This window comes from Sinohyriopsis cumingii, chromosome 15 (genome assembly GCF_028554795.1).
Source record: "Sinohyriopsis cumingii isolate HCF-2022 chromosome 15, ASM2855479v2, whole genome shotgun sequence".
Classification (NCBI taxonomy): domain Eukaryota; kingdom Metazoa; phylum Mollusca; class Bivalvia; order Unionida; family Unionidae; genus Sinohyriopsis; species Sinohyriopsis cumingii.
The window spans coordinates 141,694,183-141,714,310 of NC_142975.1; the positions used below are offsets into that span (position 1 = coordinate 141,694,183).

The 20,128-nt window shown below is 32.6% G+C and overlaps 1 protein-coding gene across 1 annotated transcript in view; it reads right to left on the minus strand.

Annotated features, from left to right (window-relative positions):
* LOC149782936 (uncharacterized) overlaps positions 1-20,128 on the minus strand; it is a 54,810-nt gene that overhangs the window by 20,615 nt on the left and 14,067 nt on the right. Inside the window, exon 5 of the mRNA XM_089934496.1 lies at positions 86-121. Coding sequence (XP_089790622.1) covers positions 86-121 — 36 coding nt within the window. The remainder of the gene's footprint in view (positions 1-85; positions 122-20,128) is intronic.

Consider the following 20,128-nt stretch of genomic DNA (forward strand, 5'->3'; position numbering starts at 1 on the left):
TGAGGGAGTGCTGTAATGAGGTAATGAGAATGTACAATATGTATTCCATCCCCATTACCTTTTCATATTAATAAAATAATCTCACCTGATTTTGAGCTTAACCTACTGGAAACTAACAGCTCTGAAAAATACAACAAAATCAATTAACATTATTATCAATAAAATATGAACAAAATCAATTAACATTATTACCAATAAAATACAAACAGAGCAAAAGTATTATCATCTGAATCTGAACAATAATATGCAATTCTTTCACTGAAAAGCTGAAGCAGCTATAGCCTGTATGAATATGAACTCTTACAGTTTATTTGAAAATGACAAGTACAGGAAAAGCCTTTGATTATAAACAGTCCATCAAATACTAAATCATGTTTATAAAACTATGCCTATTTCAAACTGCTATTCTGTACTATTATATGAATAATAAATGCTAAATAACACCTACAGCCAGCTGAATCATGTATTTCTAATCAAACAATAATGTTTTAGATTAAGAATAATCAGTAATTTACAAGTATGGAAAATCTATGACAGCCCATATTCTTCCAGAAATAGAGTCCGCATATTTTTCTTTTATTCTACTAAAACTTTTGAAAATGAACAACTACAAATGATTTTGTTCTAAGAAGTAATGCAATTAAAATGATGCCCTATAACATTTTCCACACTTAATTTGAGTGCCAAATTATTTGTTCCCAGGATAAAACAACATAATTCTGATTAAACAACTATTATAAACCATAATATTTCATAATTCACCTTCTAGCTGGATATTAAAACATAGGGTCACAGCAAATTCATAATCATAATATATCATAATTCAACTTTTGAAAAATATTCTGATCATAGATGCCCAAAGTTTTTCATGAACAATATTTAAAATTTATTTAGTTCCATTATGAAATTTTTAAAAGGGTTTTCACTTGCTGAGATTTATTGAGTCAGTGTTGGCATCTTAATGTAGGATAATTTGATAGCAATTAACCTATGTTTAAGCTGGGATTTAAATTTTCATAACCTAAATTACCTGTGATCAAGAAACTTTGTTCTGACACAAAAGGCAAGGGCAAGTGTATATAAAGAATTGCCTTCGTGACCATATTCCAAGTCAGTCAGGGGTCATTATGGATAACAAGATTTTAAAGATGGCCACTGCAGTGGACCACCATTAGATCTGGTGATGAATGTATTTTATGACAATCCTCCAAGTAGTTTAAGAGGTGTGGTGATAACAAACTTGGGCTGATCAGGACAAGGCGAATCAGACAAGGCTAATCAGGACAAGGCTAATCAGGACAAGGTTAATCAGGACCAGGTGAATCAGGACAAGGTTAATCAGGACAAGAGTCCCTTGCATAAGCTCTTCTGGTCTATGAACAGCAGTGCAAACAAAATATAACCAATATTTTTCACTAATGTACAAAAGGTACACTGCATCTACAAGTAAAACTGAAAATAATTTTTGATACATTTGAAAATAATTATTGAAAGAAAATTAAAATATCTTTAATAGATTTCTGGAAGAAAGTATGAAAGCCATAGAATAATCATTTTATAGGTAACTGCTTTTCCTTGCTATAAATATTTCAATGTACAAATGCAGGAAGACTTGTGCACTAAAACCACTTCAAAGGTATATGTCTAGCACCAATTGCCTATAGCTAACTGTCATATTCCTTTCAGCTGCCAGAGTCTATTCCCTAAATTAATTTTTTTTGTGGTCAAGCTCTATCCATCTAGTCTATGCTGATTTTTCTTTGCAAAAATCCCAAAAAACTAACTGATAAAACTATTTCTAATATTGCCCTTTTTGCAAAGGTGCCCTATTTAGTTTATAAAACTTATCTCCCTTGAGACCCTCTATTATATACCAATATTAATATGTACAAAAATGAATTATAGTGCAGTTATTTACATGATCTGAAAAACACAGAAAAACTGGTGAGAAAAAAGAAAACATAACACTAAGATATCATCAACAATATAATAAAAGGTAAGAAAATGTGGAGAAATAAAGGAGTGCTTAATAATTGTGTAGATGCACCATCATCATTTTCAGAATTTTGTGTTACAAGCATTCAATGAGGGTGCTTCCTTCAAATCTGAATTTTGTGTTACAAGCATTCAATGATGGTGTTCTTTCATATCTGTATTTGGTGTTACAAGCATCCAATGAGGGTGCTTCTTTCATATCTGTATTTGGTGTTACAAGCATCCAATGAGGGTGCTTCTTTCATACCTGTATTTGGTGTTATAAGCATTCAATAAGGGCGCTTCTTTCATATCAATATATAAACTATTCCAAAATGTTAGACCCAAATGTGCAAAAATTTTCTTGAATAATTCTTTTTTTCAGTATAGCAATTTTGTGCTATTACCTAAGAACAACTAAATAAACTGCATTTGGATTTGCTTCCCATTATTTGAACAAGTAATTAACCCTTTCATAAGATAAGCTGCTGTTACCATGTAACTGTGTGTGGACTGCAGGATGTTTAATATCAGCAACCTCAAGATTTACAATTTCTTTTATATTTACTATTTCTTTTTAAGAATAATATTTACCATGGTTGTTGTTGTTGTTGTTATGGGGTTTAATGCCTTTTTTCAGCACACAATAGGCTATGCATGGCAGCCAGTATTAATGGTGTAGGACGAACCCGGGAAAACCCTGGGAAGAACAACCGACCCACGAGAAGCTACTGGCAAGCTTTCTCACGTACCAACACTGGCAGAATCCTAGACTCAAACCCATGCAGGCAGAGGTGAGATGGCAGTGATCTGTAACAGAGAGCGCTTTAGACCACTCGGCCACTCGGGGCCCCCAGTTTGTCCAAATAATATCCAAAATCTATCTAAATTTTGTCCCAATACTTTTAGCACATTATTGGAAGTTAATTTTTATTTGTAATCTGATAAAAATGTCGGTGGGAAAGCTTCTTCTGACAACTACCATATATACTCACTTATAAGTTGACTCAAACTGCAAACAACAAAGATCCTGATCTGCCATGGTTCAATGTGCAGGCAGATCTGGGTCGATGCTATTTGTTCGACTGATCACTCCTTACAAACTGAACAGACTCAGATCTGCTAGTGCATTATATGATGGCAGAAATTGGTCTATATAGTTTGCAGCTGAACTTGTCTTATAAGCGAGTACATACAATACATATACTGAAAATCTCTCCACAAGGGTACATCCTTACATGAAGAAAACTAAAGTTGCTAATAAGATCCATAATTTTTACAATTTCACAGAAAAACTAAGTAGTAAATCATATCCTACGTCACATAAAATAACTGAATAGAAGGCACCCTTTTCTGCTGAATTACACTGTATACGTTATTATCAGACTGCATGTGACAACATTATCCTGTAACAAAAGGACCCGGTGTCTTGGCTTATCGGCATGGATATCACTTTCCATGTGTTCCTTTCTGATTATTTATTCTCAGGACTCAGATTAAGGATTAAAGCATTCATTTAAGGGATCCAACAAATTTCATACTTTACACAATGTCTAACAAGAGTCCCTCGAAGGGGCTGATGTTCTACTGGGCAAAATGCATTTCCCAGAATTCAAGATGAGTGTTGAAACCATCTCTGATATGAGAAGTCTTTTAGTGGAAATATCATGTCAACATGACCATCCATCCATTAAACCAGAGTAGCAACAGCAAGGTTGCCATGACAGCTGTCATTGTGGCCATATTTGGATGTATGATAAGTACCTGTTTAATATAGGACCAACTAGGCATCATACAAAGTCTACTAGTGAAAACCCATTGATTATATAACAATCTGTTCAGGAGGGATAGAGATAACAATATTTTCAAGATGGCCTCCATTTTGATATGACCATCCATTCAGGTAAAAATATTTTCAGGATGGCTGGGGTTGTGATTATACCAGAAGTTATAGCAGAACCATATTCATTTAGGACCAACAAAAAATGGGTAGAATGTTTATGTAAAGTTTGATGGCAATCCTCCAAATAGTAGCGATAATTGTACAGTGATAATTGCACAGATTGACAAAAACAGACAGCTGATAAGCTCTCCTGGTCTATAACCAACAGAGCTAAAAAAAATTTAAAAAAATAGTTAACATTTTTACAGAAAAAGAATGCACATAATGCTGATAAAAGTTAACAGAATCCCAGTCAATCATGATGGATTAAAATCACTGAATAAATCCTGACATGCAAACAGCCATATATTTGTTTTTAGACTTGTCAAAATATTCAAACTTTTATCTGATTAGCAATGCTACTTCATGTTCTTCTAAAAATAACAATATTTTAGCATCATTAAAATTTTCCTACATCTTTCATCACAGTATATTTTGTGACATTAAATTTTAAGAATTAACTGATGAAAAAATATACAAAAATCATACAACATAAAATTATTTTTATGGTAGTTTTGCCCAATATATGCATTAGTATGTAATGATATGTAAACAATGATAAAATACATGCCATTATCAAAGAATTTTAATATGCGTTGTTTGGTCTCGACATTTTGGCACAAATCAATGTGTTCAATAATACTATGAAGATTATGTGGTCACTAAAATTTTCTGATACACAATATAAAAATGGATCTTTTGATGAAGTCGATGATAGCCATCCTAAGCAAACATTGGCACCTACAAATATTTATCATTGACACCTACAAATATTTATCACTGACACCTCCAAATATTTATCATTGACACCTACAAATATTTATCACTGACACCTAAAATATTTATCATTGACACCTACAAATATTTATCACTGACACCTACAAATATTTATCATTGACACCTACAAATATTTATCACTGACACCTACAAATATTTATCATTGACACCTACAAATATTTATCACTGACACCTACACATAGTAATCAGACTTACCAACAAAATATCACAAAGAAACACACAAAAAATAATTTGGACATTTTAGATTGAATTAAAGGCTGAGGGGTATGGCAGCTGAAAGGAATTAGATACAAACTAATCTACTATCCAACTTGTATAGAAGTACAATTCTGTCTAATTATTTATATTTAAAAGCTGCAGTTCTGTATCACAGTCTGTACAAACAATGATAGAGTTGTGCATAGTTTTGTGTTTGATGTAACCACCAGATGAGTTGTGAAAAAAGTAGGAACACAGCAGAACTAAAAATAAATCATTCAAGACAACTTACCATGTCCAAGATGAAGCATTTTGAGAGATTAAAACATTTATTACTTAAAATATGTTCAGAATAAATTAATTACTTTAAATTTACCAAGCCTTTGTAACAAGCATTTAGATTGGCTTCATTACTTTAAATTGACCAAGCCTTTGTAACAAGGATTTAGTATGGTTAAAATCACATATGAGAGGCAGAAAAGCTAGAAATTAGTTCATAATGCCAGAAAGGAACTACTTATGTATTCATCATCCCTACTCAACAATATTTGTGACCATCATTTCAAAACAAAGTCTTTTTTATTTATTACTTGATATTGCTTATTACTTTTATAACGATCTGCAAATATAATAATTGAATCTGATATTTTACAGGATTCATGAAATCACAAAACTTTAAAAAAAATTGATTACACAATATGCATAAATGACTATCACTTACTGTGGCTGTTCATGCAGTGTGTAATTAGTTTTCAAGGATTTAACCTTCATGAATCCTATACAACACGAAATTCATTACTTAAAAGCATTGCCGTCAGTCAGTAATAAGAATGATGTTAAACAAGAGTAGTTGTCGGAAGTTTCAGTATTGTAAAGTACTGTATATACCTGCCTATAAGTCGGGTCAAACTGCAAACAACAAAGATCCTCATCTATCACTAGCATAATGTGACTGCAGATTTGGGTCAATGCAGTTTGTTCTAATTATAGGTCCTAACAAACTGCATAGAGCCAGATCTGCCAGTACATTATGCGATGACAGATCTGGGTATGTGCAGTTTGCAGATGGACTCATCTTATAAGCGAGTACATAAGGTAAGTGAAAGATATTTTTTTATGTTGGTAAATTTGTTATTCATTAAACCCAAACCTTTTATGATAATTAGGTCAAAGCTGTCTGATGCTGACCTCATAAACAAACTAATTATGAGGTAAGATATTTTCTAAAACTTAAGCTTTGTGTGGTTTGTTGAACAAGATATATGCAATAAACATTCTTGGAGTCATAAATAAATCATTTTGCTTTCACTCTTTTGGCATATTAATTCAAAACTCTTTTTAGAATCCAGTTATTTTTTTCTCTTTACCACCCATTCTGATGGACTATTTTCTCTACCATCCATTCTGATGGACTATTTTCTCTTTACCGCCCATTCTGATGGACTATTTTCTCTTTACTGCCCATTCTGATGGACTATTTTCTCTTTACCAACCATTCTGATGGACTATTTTCTCTTTACCACCCATTTTGATGGACTATTTTCTCTTTACCATCCATTCCGATGGACAATTTTCTCTTTACCACCCATTCTGATGGACTATTTTCTCTTTAGCACCCATTCTGATGGACTATTTTCTCTTTACCATCCATTCTGATGGACTATTTTCTCTTTACCATCCATTCTGATGGACTAATTATCATTAGAGCACACTAGTCTGCCATCCATAAGAATTGAGTACCTTTGCATTAGTGTATCAAGAGGTTATTTCTTGTAATTGGGTTTTAACACCATTTTTCAGCACAAGATAAGCTATACATGGCAGCCAGTATAACTGGTGGAGGAAGAACCCTGGAAAACCCTGGGTAGAACCATCAACCCACTAGAAGCTACTGGCAAGCTTTCTCATGTACCCATGTTAGCCAAGCCTAAGAATCAAACCCACGCAGACAGAGGTGAGATGGCAGTGATCCAGAATGGTGAGTACCTTAGACCACTTGGGGCCCCCTCAAAAGGTTAGTACATTGGTTCCTTGTTACAATGACTGCACTATTACAAAGCTCCTAAAATAATCAATCCTTTATGGAGACCTCAGACAGCATGTACATAAATTACCTTATTAATTATTGCTTACTGTATATTATAGCTTATAAGACAAATCAAACTGCAAACAAGACAGACCCAGATCTGCCACTGCATAATGTGCAGACAGATCTGGGTCTGTGCACTTTGTAATTAGTAGAACAAACAACACAGACCCTGAGCTGCAGGTGTGTTATGTTACAGCAGATCAGATGTTTGATGTTTGCAATTTGACTGGATTATAAGTGAGTATAGGTGGTACTTCTTGTTTCTTATATTTTTGGATGACTATTTTTTCTCTTAAAGTAAGAAACAAGATAGGTTCAGGGCCGTGAGTGGCCAAGTGGTCTAAAGTGTTCTCCGTTATGGATCACTGCCATCTCACCTCTGTCTGCGCCGGTTTCGAGTTGGGTGGTGGTTCTTTCTGGGGTTTTCCCAGGTTCTTCCTCCACCGTTAACAATGGCCACCATGTATATCCTATTATGTGCTGAAAAATGGCATTAAACCCCACAACAACAACAACAACAAGATAGGATCACTTACATAATAAAATGGTGCTTTTCTTATAATCCCTAGAAACTCGTTAGTGTGGAAAATATAATTTGTAATACTACATATCAAGTGAAGAATGATTATTGCACATCCGTATTTTGCACAACATGCATTTCACTTTTGTTATTGTGAGACCTAATTGATTATGGATTAAATATTATCTTTCCCTTAACCATTAAATTCTACGACTGAAACACATATCAGGAATTACATCTTGGAATGCATTATTTTCATTTAGCAAGTAATTCTTCTGTTAATTATTAATGCCAGTCCAATGGAAATGAAAAGAATGATCATTATTCTATCATACTATTGTTGGTTTCTATTGGTAGCAATTATAGGATATGTTCTGTAAATTAGTAATCCCAGCCAATGGCAATGAAAAGAATGATTGTTTAAAATTATTGTCAAGTTTGGGAAATGATGATAGAACTGATAAACATAAATACATGTAAATACAAATATAACACCCCACCCTCCCCCCCCCCCCAAATGGAGCAATTGTCATGAAAGGTTGACCATCAATTTGTGTATTAAGCATCCTTCTATCTCTAAATTATTTTTTTTTATTGCGTGTAAGAACATGCCAATTCAAAGGTTGAATAAAGGGCATCACAGGACACAGTAGTTTATTTCCAAATGCAACACTTGCTTGGCAATATTCAACTATCATACTATGATAATTTCTCCAATATCAATTTGTTTTCCTAAGTTAAACTTTATGTATCAATGAATTAAAACAATAATCTGAAAGCAAAAAATGCCAAATTAACAGTGTGTTTGATTTACTAAAATGTCTTTTGCATGTTTAATGTCTTTATTGCTCTAGCTATTCACGCGAAAAGCAAATTTAAAAGTAAAGGTATTTAACAATAAAAATGAGCAAGAAAATGATTGTTCCATTATCAATGCATAATTAAAAATCATGTCCATATGAAAATTCATGTACTTGACCTATTTTGGCTCATAAGAGGACTGGTAGATAAATAAATAGGAACAATAGTAAAATATTTAGACTCTCACAAAATAATTAAAAGTGAACCATCCCATTAAAATCACACATGTTCAGCAAAACCCACTGTAAAACTGAGACAAAAAGACAAACTTAAGCACAATGAAAATATGTTAATCCAGACAATTTTTTTCTCACCTCCCTCAATGGAATTAATCAGGAATCTAAATCAATGACTGGTTCAACGAATGGTAGAGGAAATATTCTGGGTTTAAAATAATTTTATGACATTCAATTAGACAGTCTGGATTAAAGAAGCATCAATATGTATCACAAAATATTTGAAAACAATACTTGATCAAAAAAATGAGCAAGCCTTTTCATTGCTGTAAAAAAAAATCCTTTTCACAGAATTCATGACATCTAAAAAAATCTATCATGCAATGTAAACAATATTTTTTTAAAACATCTTTATCTGGTTTTGTACTGGACAGTACCATGTGAAAAGTGCATAATCAAATGTTGAAGTCAAGCCATATTAGACTGCATTTGATTTGATAAAGCTTTCCAATGAAACACCAGGAACATAACACTCGGAATGGATAACTGGGTGATTAACACACCCTCCTCTTTGACTGGATATGAGAACACAATAATGCAACTTATAACTGTCATTATAATTATCTAATTTTTTATCATATTAATGTTTTAAAATGAGACATATATTGATTGTACAAGGCAGAGATTTAAATGATGGCATTTAAGGAATGTATAATAATTAACAAAGTTTTATGACGTGTGTTGTACTGTATTGTCAGAAATTAATAAAACTGTGCATTTTGTGTGCAGTGCTCTTATGTAACCAGAACTTGACCTTACCCTCAAGTTCTCTTATTAAATGTAGAGTGAAAATGCAATTTTATGACTTTCCACCTAAACTGCATGGTATATATATCTATCTGGAGATATTTATGGTCTTGCAATTCCATGTCATGTTTACATTTATTTGGAAGAGTATATCTTCTTCTAGTTTAAGTGCTTTTAATTGGCACCTTAGAGCGATTATTGTCATGAGGTGCCATTAAACATTCACACACCCACCCACATACATTGAATTTTGATGTGCGACTTACATTAGCTTAATTAATGAATGAAAGCAAAATAAATTTAGAAACAGTAAAAATGTATTCTGTCAAGTTGTCATGGTAAACTAATTTATATTCAGTGAAATCATATTCTGTCAAGTTGTCATGGTAAACTAATTTATATGCAGTGAAATTGTATTCTGTCAAGTTGTCATGGTAAAATAACTTATATGCAGCAAAATTGTATTCTGTCAAGTTGTCATGGTAAATTAATTTATATGCAGCAAAATTGTATTCTGTCAAGTTGTCATTGTAAACTAATTTATATGCAGCGAAATTGTATTCTGTCAAGTTGTCATGGTAAACTAATTTATATGCAGCGAAATTGTATTCTGTCAAGTTGTCATGGTGAAATATCCAAGTAGTATACTCCTTGAAACATACTAAAACTAAAGTACACAGCCTCCAAAGTGTCATCATAACTTCAGTGTGACGTCCGATAACTGTTGGCATAACCTCAGTACAATAATGGCCACATGGCCCAAATAAAAAGTAAAAATCTAAATGCGTAAAAGTGAAAAACTGTAAAACATTTACAAGGTATTAGTTTCAGGAGCGTACGTCTTAATTTACCACATGAACCAGGCCAAAGGTTATCACAGATGGATCAAAAGACAGTAAGTTTATTCAAGTCAGTAATGTCTGGACTCACATGTACTGTAAACCCAAGTACAAATGACAGACATATATTTGCAATCATCAAAGATATTGCCAGGTCAGGGTCAGCATTTGGTTTCAAGTGAACAGTAAATACTTATCTACTGGCATGATTTGGGCTGACAGACCCCCGAGTCTTAACTTTTTTGCAGCACAGAGAGAGAGAGAGAGAGAGAGAGATAGAGAGAGAGAGAGAGAGAGAGAGAGAAAGAGAGAGAGAGAGAGAGAGAGAGAGAGAGAGAGAGAGAGAGCAGCATCTCATATCTAGATTCCAAAAAAACAAAAACAAATATATTTTGGCATAAGGTGCTAGATTTGCTCAATTCTATATTTTCTCATCCCTGAAATTTTAGTACAGACAAATGAAGAGGTAAAGAAAATACAATTTCACAGTAATTAACTTAGACTGATTGTATATTACCATATTCCAGCTCATAAAAATATGTGATTTGTACATGCAAATTTAATGATTGGGCAATAATACTGTATTTGAGGATCCGAGGATGTTAAGTGTAGTTACATTTCGAGTTTTACAAGTGACCCATCAATGGAGCCCATAGCATGGATACATGTTACCCTTATTATAATTCAGTGCTTGGGTTGGGGGCTGTACAAATTAAGCCAGTAGTATCAATACGTCTTCACAACTGTATTTCAGTGCTTGGGTTGAGCTCCGTAAAAATGGAGCCAGTAATAGTGATACATCTCACCCATATTATAATTCAGTGCTTGGGTTGGGGTCTGTAATTGGAGCCCATAATTTTGATACATCACACTCCTACTATAATTCAGTGCTTGGGTTGGGGTCCGTAAAAATGGAGCCAGTAACATAGATACAAATCTCCCCCATTATAATTCAGTGCTTGGGTAGGGGTCGATAACTGGAGCCAATAATATGGATACATCTCACCCATATTATAATTAAGTGCTTGGGTTGGGGGCTGTAAAAATGGAGCCAGTAATATGGATGCAGCTCTCCCCCATTATAATTCAGTGCTTGGGTTGGGGTCCATAACTGGAGCTAGTAAAATGGAGAAAATTCTCTACCATTATAATTCAGTGCTTGGATTGGTGTCCATAAATGCGAACCAGAATATAGTGAAAACAAAAGAATATTTTATGAATGTCTATAGCAGAGAGGAATAAACAAAAAGCCAGTCAAACATATAGTGCTAATATCAGTTTATGAAAATTAAACTGTTTTCACTTCATGGTGTTTCTGTATTTAATTGTATCCAATGATAATGTTTCAAAAAGGAAATAAAGACATAATACTAAGTTTCATGTGTTTTTTTTCAACCCATATTGTCATGCATTTACAGATCAGATCATGTAATGTAATCCCTGTCAATAGATATACTCATCAAACATCATTTCTAATATACATCTGCACTGTATGACTTAAACTGATGAAAAATCTAAATCACTGAGATCATTAACTTCCTGCTGCATTTCCCTTTAATAAGAAACTCAAAACGATATATTTATCACTTCTAAACACATTCTGCAATTAAATTAATGAATCTCTAATTATTTATAAGTATAAAAAATGTGCAGTGGGTAATGTCAATCCATTTTTGTCAATTAAATGTCATCTTCAGTTCAAAGCAGCAATTATGGATGCCACGGGCAGTACACTTTTAACAATTGTAAACCACAAAACAATAGAAATAACAAACTTACATGCATGCAAAAATCCAATGATATCAAAACAATGCACAAGAAGTACTAATCCAAATAGAATACACATTCCACCTGCACAATGTGTATTCCTAGTTTCCATACTGGCTAATAATGTACAAGCATCACAAACAGAACAACATCCCATCATGCCTACGTGAAGAATTCCATGATTTTATGTTGCTTGAGACTTTATGTGAAGTCTATGATATTTTTAAGCTATATAATCTTTAAAGACTCCATTTCCTAGCCTTCTAGTTGCATCTATTTTTTTAAAGGTTCCATTTCCTGGACTTCCAGTTGCATCTACCATTTTAAAGGCTCCATCTAGTGTTTTAAAGACTCTATTTCCTGGACTTCAATGAAGTTCACAGACCTGTAGCACAGAAATATCTGCTCAATATGCCAAGATGTTGATAGAGTTATCACATTGGAACCTTGGTTATTGAAGATGGACTTCTAGTTATATCTATTGCTTAAAAGACTCCATTTCTTTGACTTCCAGTTGCATCTATTGTTTTAAAGGCTCCATTTCCAGGCCTTCAAGTTGCATATATTATTTAAAAGGCTCCATTTCCAGGCCTTTTAGTTGCATCTATTGTTTAAAAGGCTCCATTTCCAGGCCTTTTAGTTGCATCTATTGTTTTAAAGGCTCCATCTTCTGGCCTTCCAGTTGCATCAATTATTTTAATAGATTTTATTAAAAGCATCACTGTGCAAATAAGCATTAATCAGTGAGAATGGCTTTCTTTTTTGTGAATAGATAGTGCACTCTGGGCAGTATTGGAGCAGTGCAGTAGCTTCTTTTATATCATATATGGAAAAGATAAGCTCACTGTAGATCACTGATTAATAACACTTATTGGAAATAGATCACAGAAAGAATTAGTGGCGACAAGTCTTACATGTACCTATATGATTGGTGAGGTGTGTTTACTGAGATTTAAGGCACTAATCTGTTGAAATGGCTTTAGTGTTAAAAGGTTTGGTTTGGATTTCTTTGGTTTAATACCATTTTTAAGCACATGATAGGCAATACATGGCAACCAGTATATTTGGCAGAAGAAGAACTCTGGAAAACCTCAGGAAGAACCATATCCCCACAGGAAGCTACTGACAAGCTTTCTCACATACCCACATTGGCAAAGCGAAGACTCTAAAGCATGACAGAGGTTAGATGCAAGGGATCTGTAAGGGCAAGCACCTTTGGCCACTCAATCAACAAGGGCACCCTAGTGCTAAAAGGGAAATTCAGTAGCCCTGTGTACCATTAACAAATTCAACATCTGTACTGTTAGGAATACAATATCCAGCATTGACTAAATAAAACAGAGGCTAATTCTAGAGTCTAAAGTGGACTGTAAAAATATGTCCTGGCAATTTCCAAATCAAATACAATGGTTCTGTTGTAAAGTTTTCAGTGATGGATATTCTGAGAAGAAAACAAACCCAATTATATGAATAATTTTGGTCACAGGGTCTATAGTGTTACTTTGTTAAATCTAGAATCTCGTTATAGTGAAGCTTATTTTATCAGGTATGAGGTGCACTTGTAACAGTAAAACTACCATTAACTTCCCCTAATCCTCAAATCCTGACTGTCATCCCTATTCTAACACAATGGCACATTTTGTCAAAAATCATTGAAAATGTAACTCTCTGCAGCACCACTTCAGGTGAGTCATGACATCACTAAACATTTCCAATAGCATAATTGGATATTACAGCTCGATATTTTCACATCAGACCAATCAGGAAGAGGGTTACATCTGCAGATGTGTTAGAAGGAGTTTTAATTAATATGCCCAATATACAAAAAAACTTAAAGCCTGCCCATACATCAAAATATCTGACCACTGTTGGAAGTCACCTGTAAGTACAGTTTTAAATTTATCAAATTCTATATTCTAAAGTCCATTTAAAAAGGTCTAACGAGTATGCCCTGCTAGAATTCTAAAAAATACTTTAACAAGTTAAAAATGATAACTACAAATCTTGACAACACAAAAGCTCACTTATTTTGCAGATGTACATGGATGTCAATTTCTTTTAAAAGTATAGTTTATTGCAGACAATGGTAATTGTGGACATTCCCGTACAAATCAGCCATATTTCACAGTTGGTAATTTTCTACATGCCATTGTTGGTAAAACCGGTAATATTTTAAATACTTCACTCCAACCCCTGCAATAATTTTCACAAAATATGAACTCTAATACCAATTATACCCATAAAACCATGAAGAAATGTACACTCATATGACTTAAAACAATGGCTGATTTGTGTGCAGGACTATTCATGTCTACAATTGCATGTTATATATTTATACTTGTAGATGAAACTGACAAATAGACCCACTCCACATTAACTGAGCTCTAGAGCTGTAAAAGGACTAAATTTAAAAAATTTAATTTGTTGGAAGTATTTTATATCCTCAGAAAACCAGAAAGGTATACCTCAAAAACTGCTGAATTGGAATTTTAACAGCATTCAAGTAAAATATTAAAGATAAATCTGGCAACTGAAGCTGAGTGATTATTGTTTGTATATCCTTGCTGCAGGACAATGCTATATGTAAAGAAGCATATATCTCCTTTACAGTTTCTGCTTCACGGAGATAAATATTTACCTATCAAAAGTAGTAATATTATATTTATTCAACCCTTGTATTTATTCAACCCTTATAAGGGATCTACAAGAAAGGAGAGATTGGACATATAGGAGTTTACCAACTTTTCAAAAATAATATAAAATGATATAAAATTATAATGTTTTGTAAGATGCAAATGTACAATTTTGAATTATGAAGTTCATAAGTAAAACTATTGAGGGAATATACTGAATATTGTAGAAATAAAAATTATAAAATGTACAAAAAACAAAACAGGCCTGATGCAAAATATACACAAGTTAAATGCACCTTCAATTAGCATGGCAAATAACTGACATTTGAAAAAAACAATTTAAAACTATAAAATACGGTAATTCAAATTTTCAATATAAAATACAAATTAACACTTGTGACCATTTAAAATACTTAATTCAGAAACTTTCTGGTATTTGTGCATTGTGAAGAAACAAAATCATGAAAACAAATGCTGAAAAAAACCAACACTGTGAATTCATTTATTTTCATGGATATTAGAATTGAAATTATTTACAAAGCCATTGCAACAAGCATTCCCAGTTGTTAATATCTCCCCATGTGATGCTGAAAACCAGAAGTTATCAGTTCACAAAAATGGGACTACTTGTGTGCCTTTCTTATCATGCACTGACAAGATGAGAAAACAATGGTTAAAAAAAGGTTCTATTACTGAGATACATTATCAGAATAATTACAATTGCTTGTAATTATAAGAATTAAACTTCATATTTACATGATTCATGAGGTCATGAAGCAAGCATATCAAGCATACACTATGCATGAATAAACAATGCACTGCTACTGCCATTTTTATTCAGTGTAATTTATCTCTGCTACTGCCATTTTTGTTCAGTGTTATTTATCTGTTATTGCCAATTTCATTCAGTGTGTAATTTACCTCTGCTGTCATTTTCATTCAGTGTGTAATTTATCTCTGTTACTGCCATTTGTATTCAGTGTGTAATTTATCTCTGCTACTGCCATTTTCATTCAGTGTGTAATTTATCTCTGCTACTGTCATTTTCATTCAGTGTGTAATTTATCTCTGCTACTGCCATTTTCATTCAGTGTGTAATTTATCTCTGCTACTGTCATTTTCATTCAGTGTGTAATTGATCTCTGCTACTGTCATTTTCATTTAGTGTGTAATTTATCTCTGCTACTGTCATTTTCATTCAGTGTGTAATTTATCTCTGCTACTGCCATTTTCATTCAGTGTGTAATTAATCTCTGCTACTGCCATTTTCATTCAGTGTTTGTAATTGATCTCTGCTACTTTCATTTTCATTCAGTGTGTAATTGATCTCTGCTACTGCCATTTTCATTCAGTGTGTAATTTATCTCTGCTACTGTCATTTTCATTCAGTGTGCAATTTATCTCTGCTACTGCCATTTTCATTCAGTGTGTAATTAATCTCTGCTACTGCCATTTTCATTCAGTGTGTAATTGATCTCTGCTACTGTCATTTTCATTCAGTGTGTAATTTATCTCTGCTACTGCCATTTTCATTCAGTGTGTAATTGATCTCTGCTACTGCCATTTTCATTCAGTGTGTAATTAATCTCTGCTGCTGACATTTTCATTCAGTGTGTAATTTATCTCTGCTACTGACATTTTCATTCAGTGTAATTTATCTCTGCTACTGCCATTTTCATTCAGTGTGTAATTGATCTCTGCTACTGCCATTTTCATTCAGTGTGTAATTTATCTCTGCTACTGTCATTTTCATTCAGTGTGTAATTGATCTCTGCTACTGTCATTTTCATTTAGTGTGTAATTTATTTCTGCTACTGTCATTTTCATTCAGTGTGTAATTTATCTCTGCTACTGCCATTTTCATTCAGTGTGTAATTAATCTCTGCTACTGCCATTTTCATACAGTGTGTAATTGATCTCTGCTACTTTCATTTTCATTCAGTGTGTAATTGATCTCTGCTACTGTCATTTTCATTCAGTGTGTAATTTATCTCTGCTACTGCCATTTTCATTCAGTGTGTAATTTATATCTGCTACTGCCATTTTCATTCAGTGTGTAATTAATCTCTGCTACTGCCATTTTCATTCAGTGTGTAATTGATCTCTGCTACTGTCATTTTCATTCAGTGTGTAATTTATCTCTGCTACTGCCATTTTCATTCAGTGTGTAATTGATCTCTGCTACTGCCATTTTCATTCAGTGTGTAATTAATCTCTGCTGCTGACATTTTCATTCAGTGTGTAATTTATCTCTGCTACTGACATTTTCATTCAGTGTAATTTATCTCTGCTACTGCCATTTTCATTCAGTGTGTAATTGATCTCTGCTACTGCCATTTTCATTCAGTGTGTAATTTATCTCTGCTACTGCCATTTGTATTCAGTGTGTAATTGATTTCTGCTTCTGCCATTTGCGTTCAGTGTGTAATTGATCTCTGCTACTGACATTTTCATTCAGTGTGTAACTGATTTCTTAAGCTTCATGATTTCATGATTCCATTAAAGGTTTGTATCAACCAACAGTTCTGTAAACATTGGTACCACATAAAAAGGGACTTAAAGAACAAATATAAACATTTTTTAAAAATTACTAGACATGTGTCAATATGACATGGATGGCCCAGCCAATATGATGCAAATGAAGGCAAGGTTGAAAGTTAACAACTGGGGTCATAACTCTGTATGTTTTGCTAGAAAATAGTAAACGTCACACTTGACCTCAGTCTTATTATGTAAAGCTTCATATCAGATTAGGTCTTAATGTAAGCTTTATACCTAATTAGGTCTTAATGTAAAGCTTCATATCAGATTAGGTCTTACTGTAAAACTTCATACCAAATTAGGTCTTAATGTAAAGCTTCATACCAAATTAGGTCTTAATGTAAAGCTTCATACCAAATTAGGTCTTAATGTAAGCTTTATACCTAATTAGGTCTTAATGTAAAGCTTCATACCAAATTAGGTCTTAATGTAAAGCTTCTACTAAATTAGGTCTTAATGTAAGCTTTATACCTAATTAGGTCTTAATGTAAAGCTTCATACTAAATTAGTCTTAATGTAAAGCTTCATACCAAATTAGGTCTTAATGTAAGCTTTATACCTAATTAGGTCTTAATGTAAAACTTCATACCAAATTAGGTCTTAATGTAAAACTTCATACCAAATTAGGTCTTAACGTAAAACTTCATACCAAATTAGGTCTTAATGTAAAACTTCATACCAAATTAGGTCTTAATGTTAAGCTTCATACCAAATTAGGTCTTAATGTAAGCTTTATACCTAATTAGGTCTTAATGTAGAGCTTCATACCAAATTAGGTCTTAATGAAAAGCTTCATACCAAATTAGGTCTTAATGTAAGCTTTATACCTAATTAGGTCTTAATGTAAAACTTCATACCAAATTAGGTCTTAATGTAAAGCTTTAAACCAAATTAGGTCTTAATGTAAGCTTTATACCTAATTAGGTCTTAATGTAAAGCTTCATACCAAATTAGGTCTTAATGAAAAGCTTCATACTAAATTAGGTCTTAATGTAAGCTTTATACCTAATTAGGTCTTAATGTAAAGCTTCATACCAAATTAGTCTTAATGTAAAGCTTCATACCAAATTAGGTCTTAATGTAAGCTTTATACCTAATTAGGTCTTAATGTAAAACTTCATACCAAATTAGGTCTTAATGTAAAACTTCATACCAAATTAGGTCTTAACGTAAAACTTCATACCAAATTAGGTCTTAATGTAAAACTTCATACCAAATTAGGTCTTAATGTTAAGCTTCATACCAAATTAGGTCTTAATGTAAGCTTTATACCTAATTAGGTCTTAATGTAGAGCTTCATACCAAATTAGGTCTTAATGTAAAGCTTCATACCAAATTAGGTCTTAATGTAAGCTTTATACCTAATTAGGTCTTAATGTAAAACTTCATACCAAATTAGGTCTTAATGTAAAGCTTCATACCAAATTAGGTCTTAATGTAAGCTTTATACCTAATTAGGTCTTAATGTAAAGCTTCATACCTAATTAGGTCTTAATGTAAAGCTTCATACCAAATTAGGTCTCAATGTAAAGCTTCGTACCAAATTAGGTCTTGTTATGCAATAGTTCATACCAAACAAAATTTGTCGTAAGTATTCTTTATGTAAAGCCTCATATCAAATTTGTTTGAATCCATGCAATCTTTCAAAAGCTATTAAGTGGAAAAGAAATTACAATTAAAATCTAAAATACCAAGTCAAAAAGAAGCCATAACCCCATGATGTTTTTTTGGAAAATGGTGAAAACTGAAATTGATCCAGTTTTTTTTTTGAAGTAAAGTTTTATGATAAATTTGGTTTGAAATCCATAAAGTCCTTCTAAAATTTTCAAGGAGAATCAAACTTATGATGCAATAGAAAGGCAAAGTTCAAAATCAAACAAACTATAACTTGGTTTAAATCTCATTAAAAGAAAGTGCAATTTGGTTAATATTCATGACATCCTTGAAAAGTTACTGAAGAGAAACAAATTTCATGGTTGGATGGGTCATGATGCAATCAGGCAAATGAACATGATGGGTAGCAATAAATGGCCTCACCCTAGATAGCATAAAAATTATACATATTGTAATCTTGTACAATTAAACTTAATTTCTCATTTTGCTAACCTTACTTAACATTCTATCATTTGAAACTAACAATTTTTCATTTTGATAATCTTACCTAATCTTCTATTACTTTAAACATATAATTTCACATTTTGGTAATATTATTTAATCTACCATTATTTACAACATACATTTTCACAATTTTTGTTAATGTTATATAACCTTCTATTATTTTAAAATAACGATTTCTCATTTTGGTAACCTTAGCAAATCTTCTATTTTAAAATTTACAATAGATTAATCTGAAAGATATTGTTAAGTTAATGTAAAAATGTATTTGCCAAGAAAAAAGATAATCCAGGTTATAAGACAGGAAAAAAGTGCATGCAATTTTCTTAGAGGTCAATGATTACTTTAAAGCAAATCTGCCATATCATGACATGTCACATAAAAATATAAATATTTACTCACAAACCTGTTACACAGGGTCATGTTTACAATTTACAATTACAATACAATTTCCATAAATCTATTAGAAAAAAAGAATCAGACAGAACTTTGTAACTAACACTATATTTGCTTATATACTGTAGTTTGTTATTTTTTTTCCAAAAAGTCATGATTCATACAGGTTCATGCTCAACACTCATGGAAAATGATCAATACCGGGCAGTTTATACAGTTAACTGTCATATATGGAAAATTACCATTATTGGGCACTTTATACAGTTACTTGCCATACATGGAAAATCATCACTACTGAGCAGTTTATACAGTTAATTTTTATGTATGGAAAATCATCACCACTGAGCAGTTTATACAGTTAATTTTTATGTATGGAAAATCATCACTACTGGGGAGTTTATACAGTTAATTGTTATGCATGGAAAATCATCACTACTGGGGAGTTTATACAGTTAATTGTTATGTATGGAAA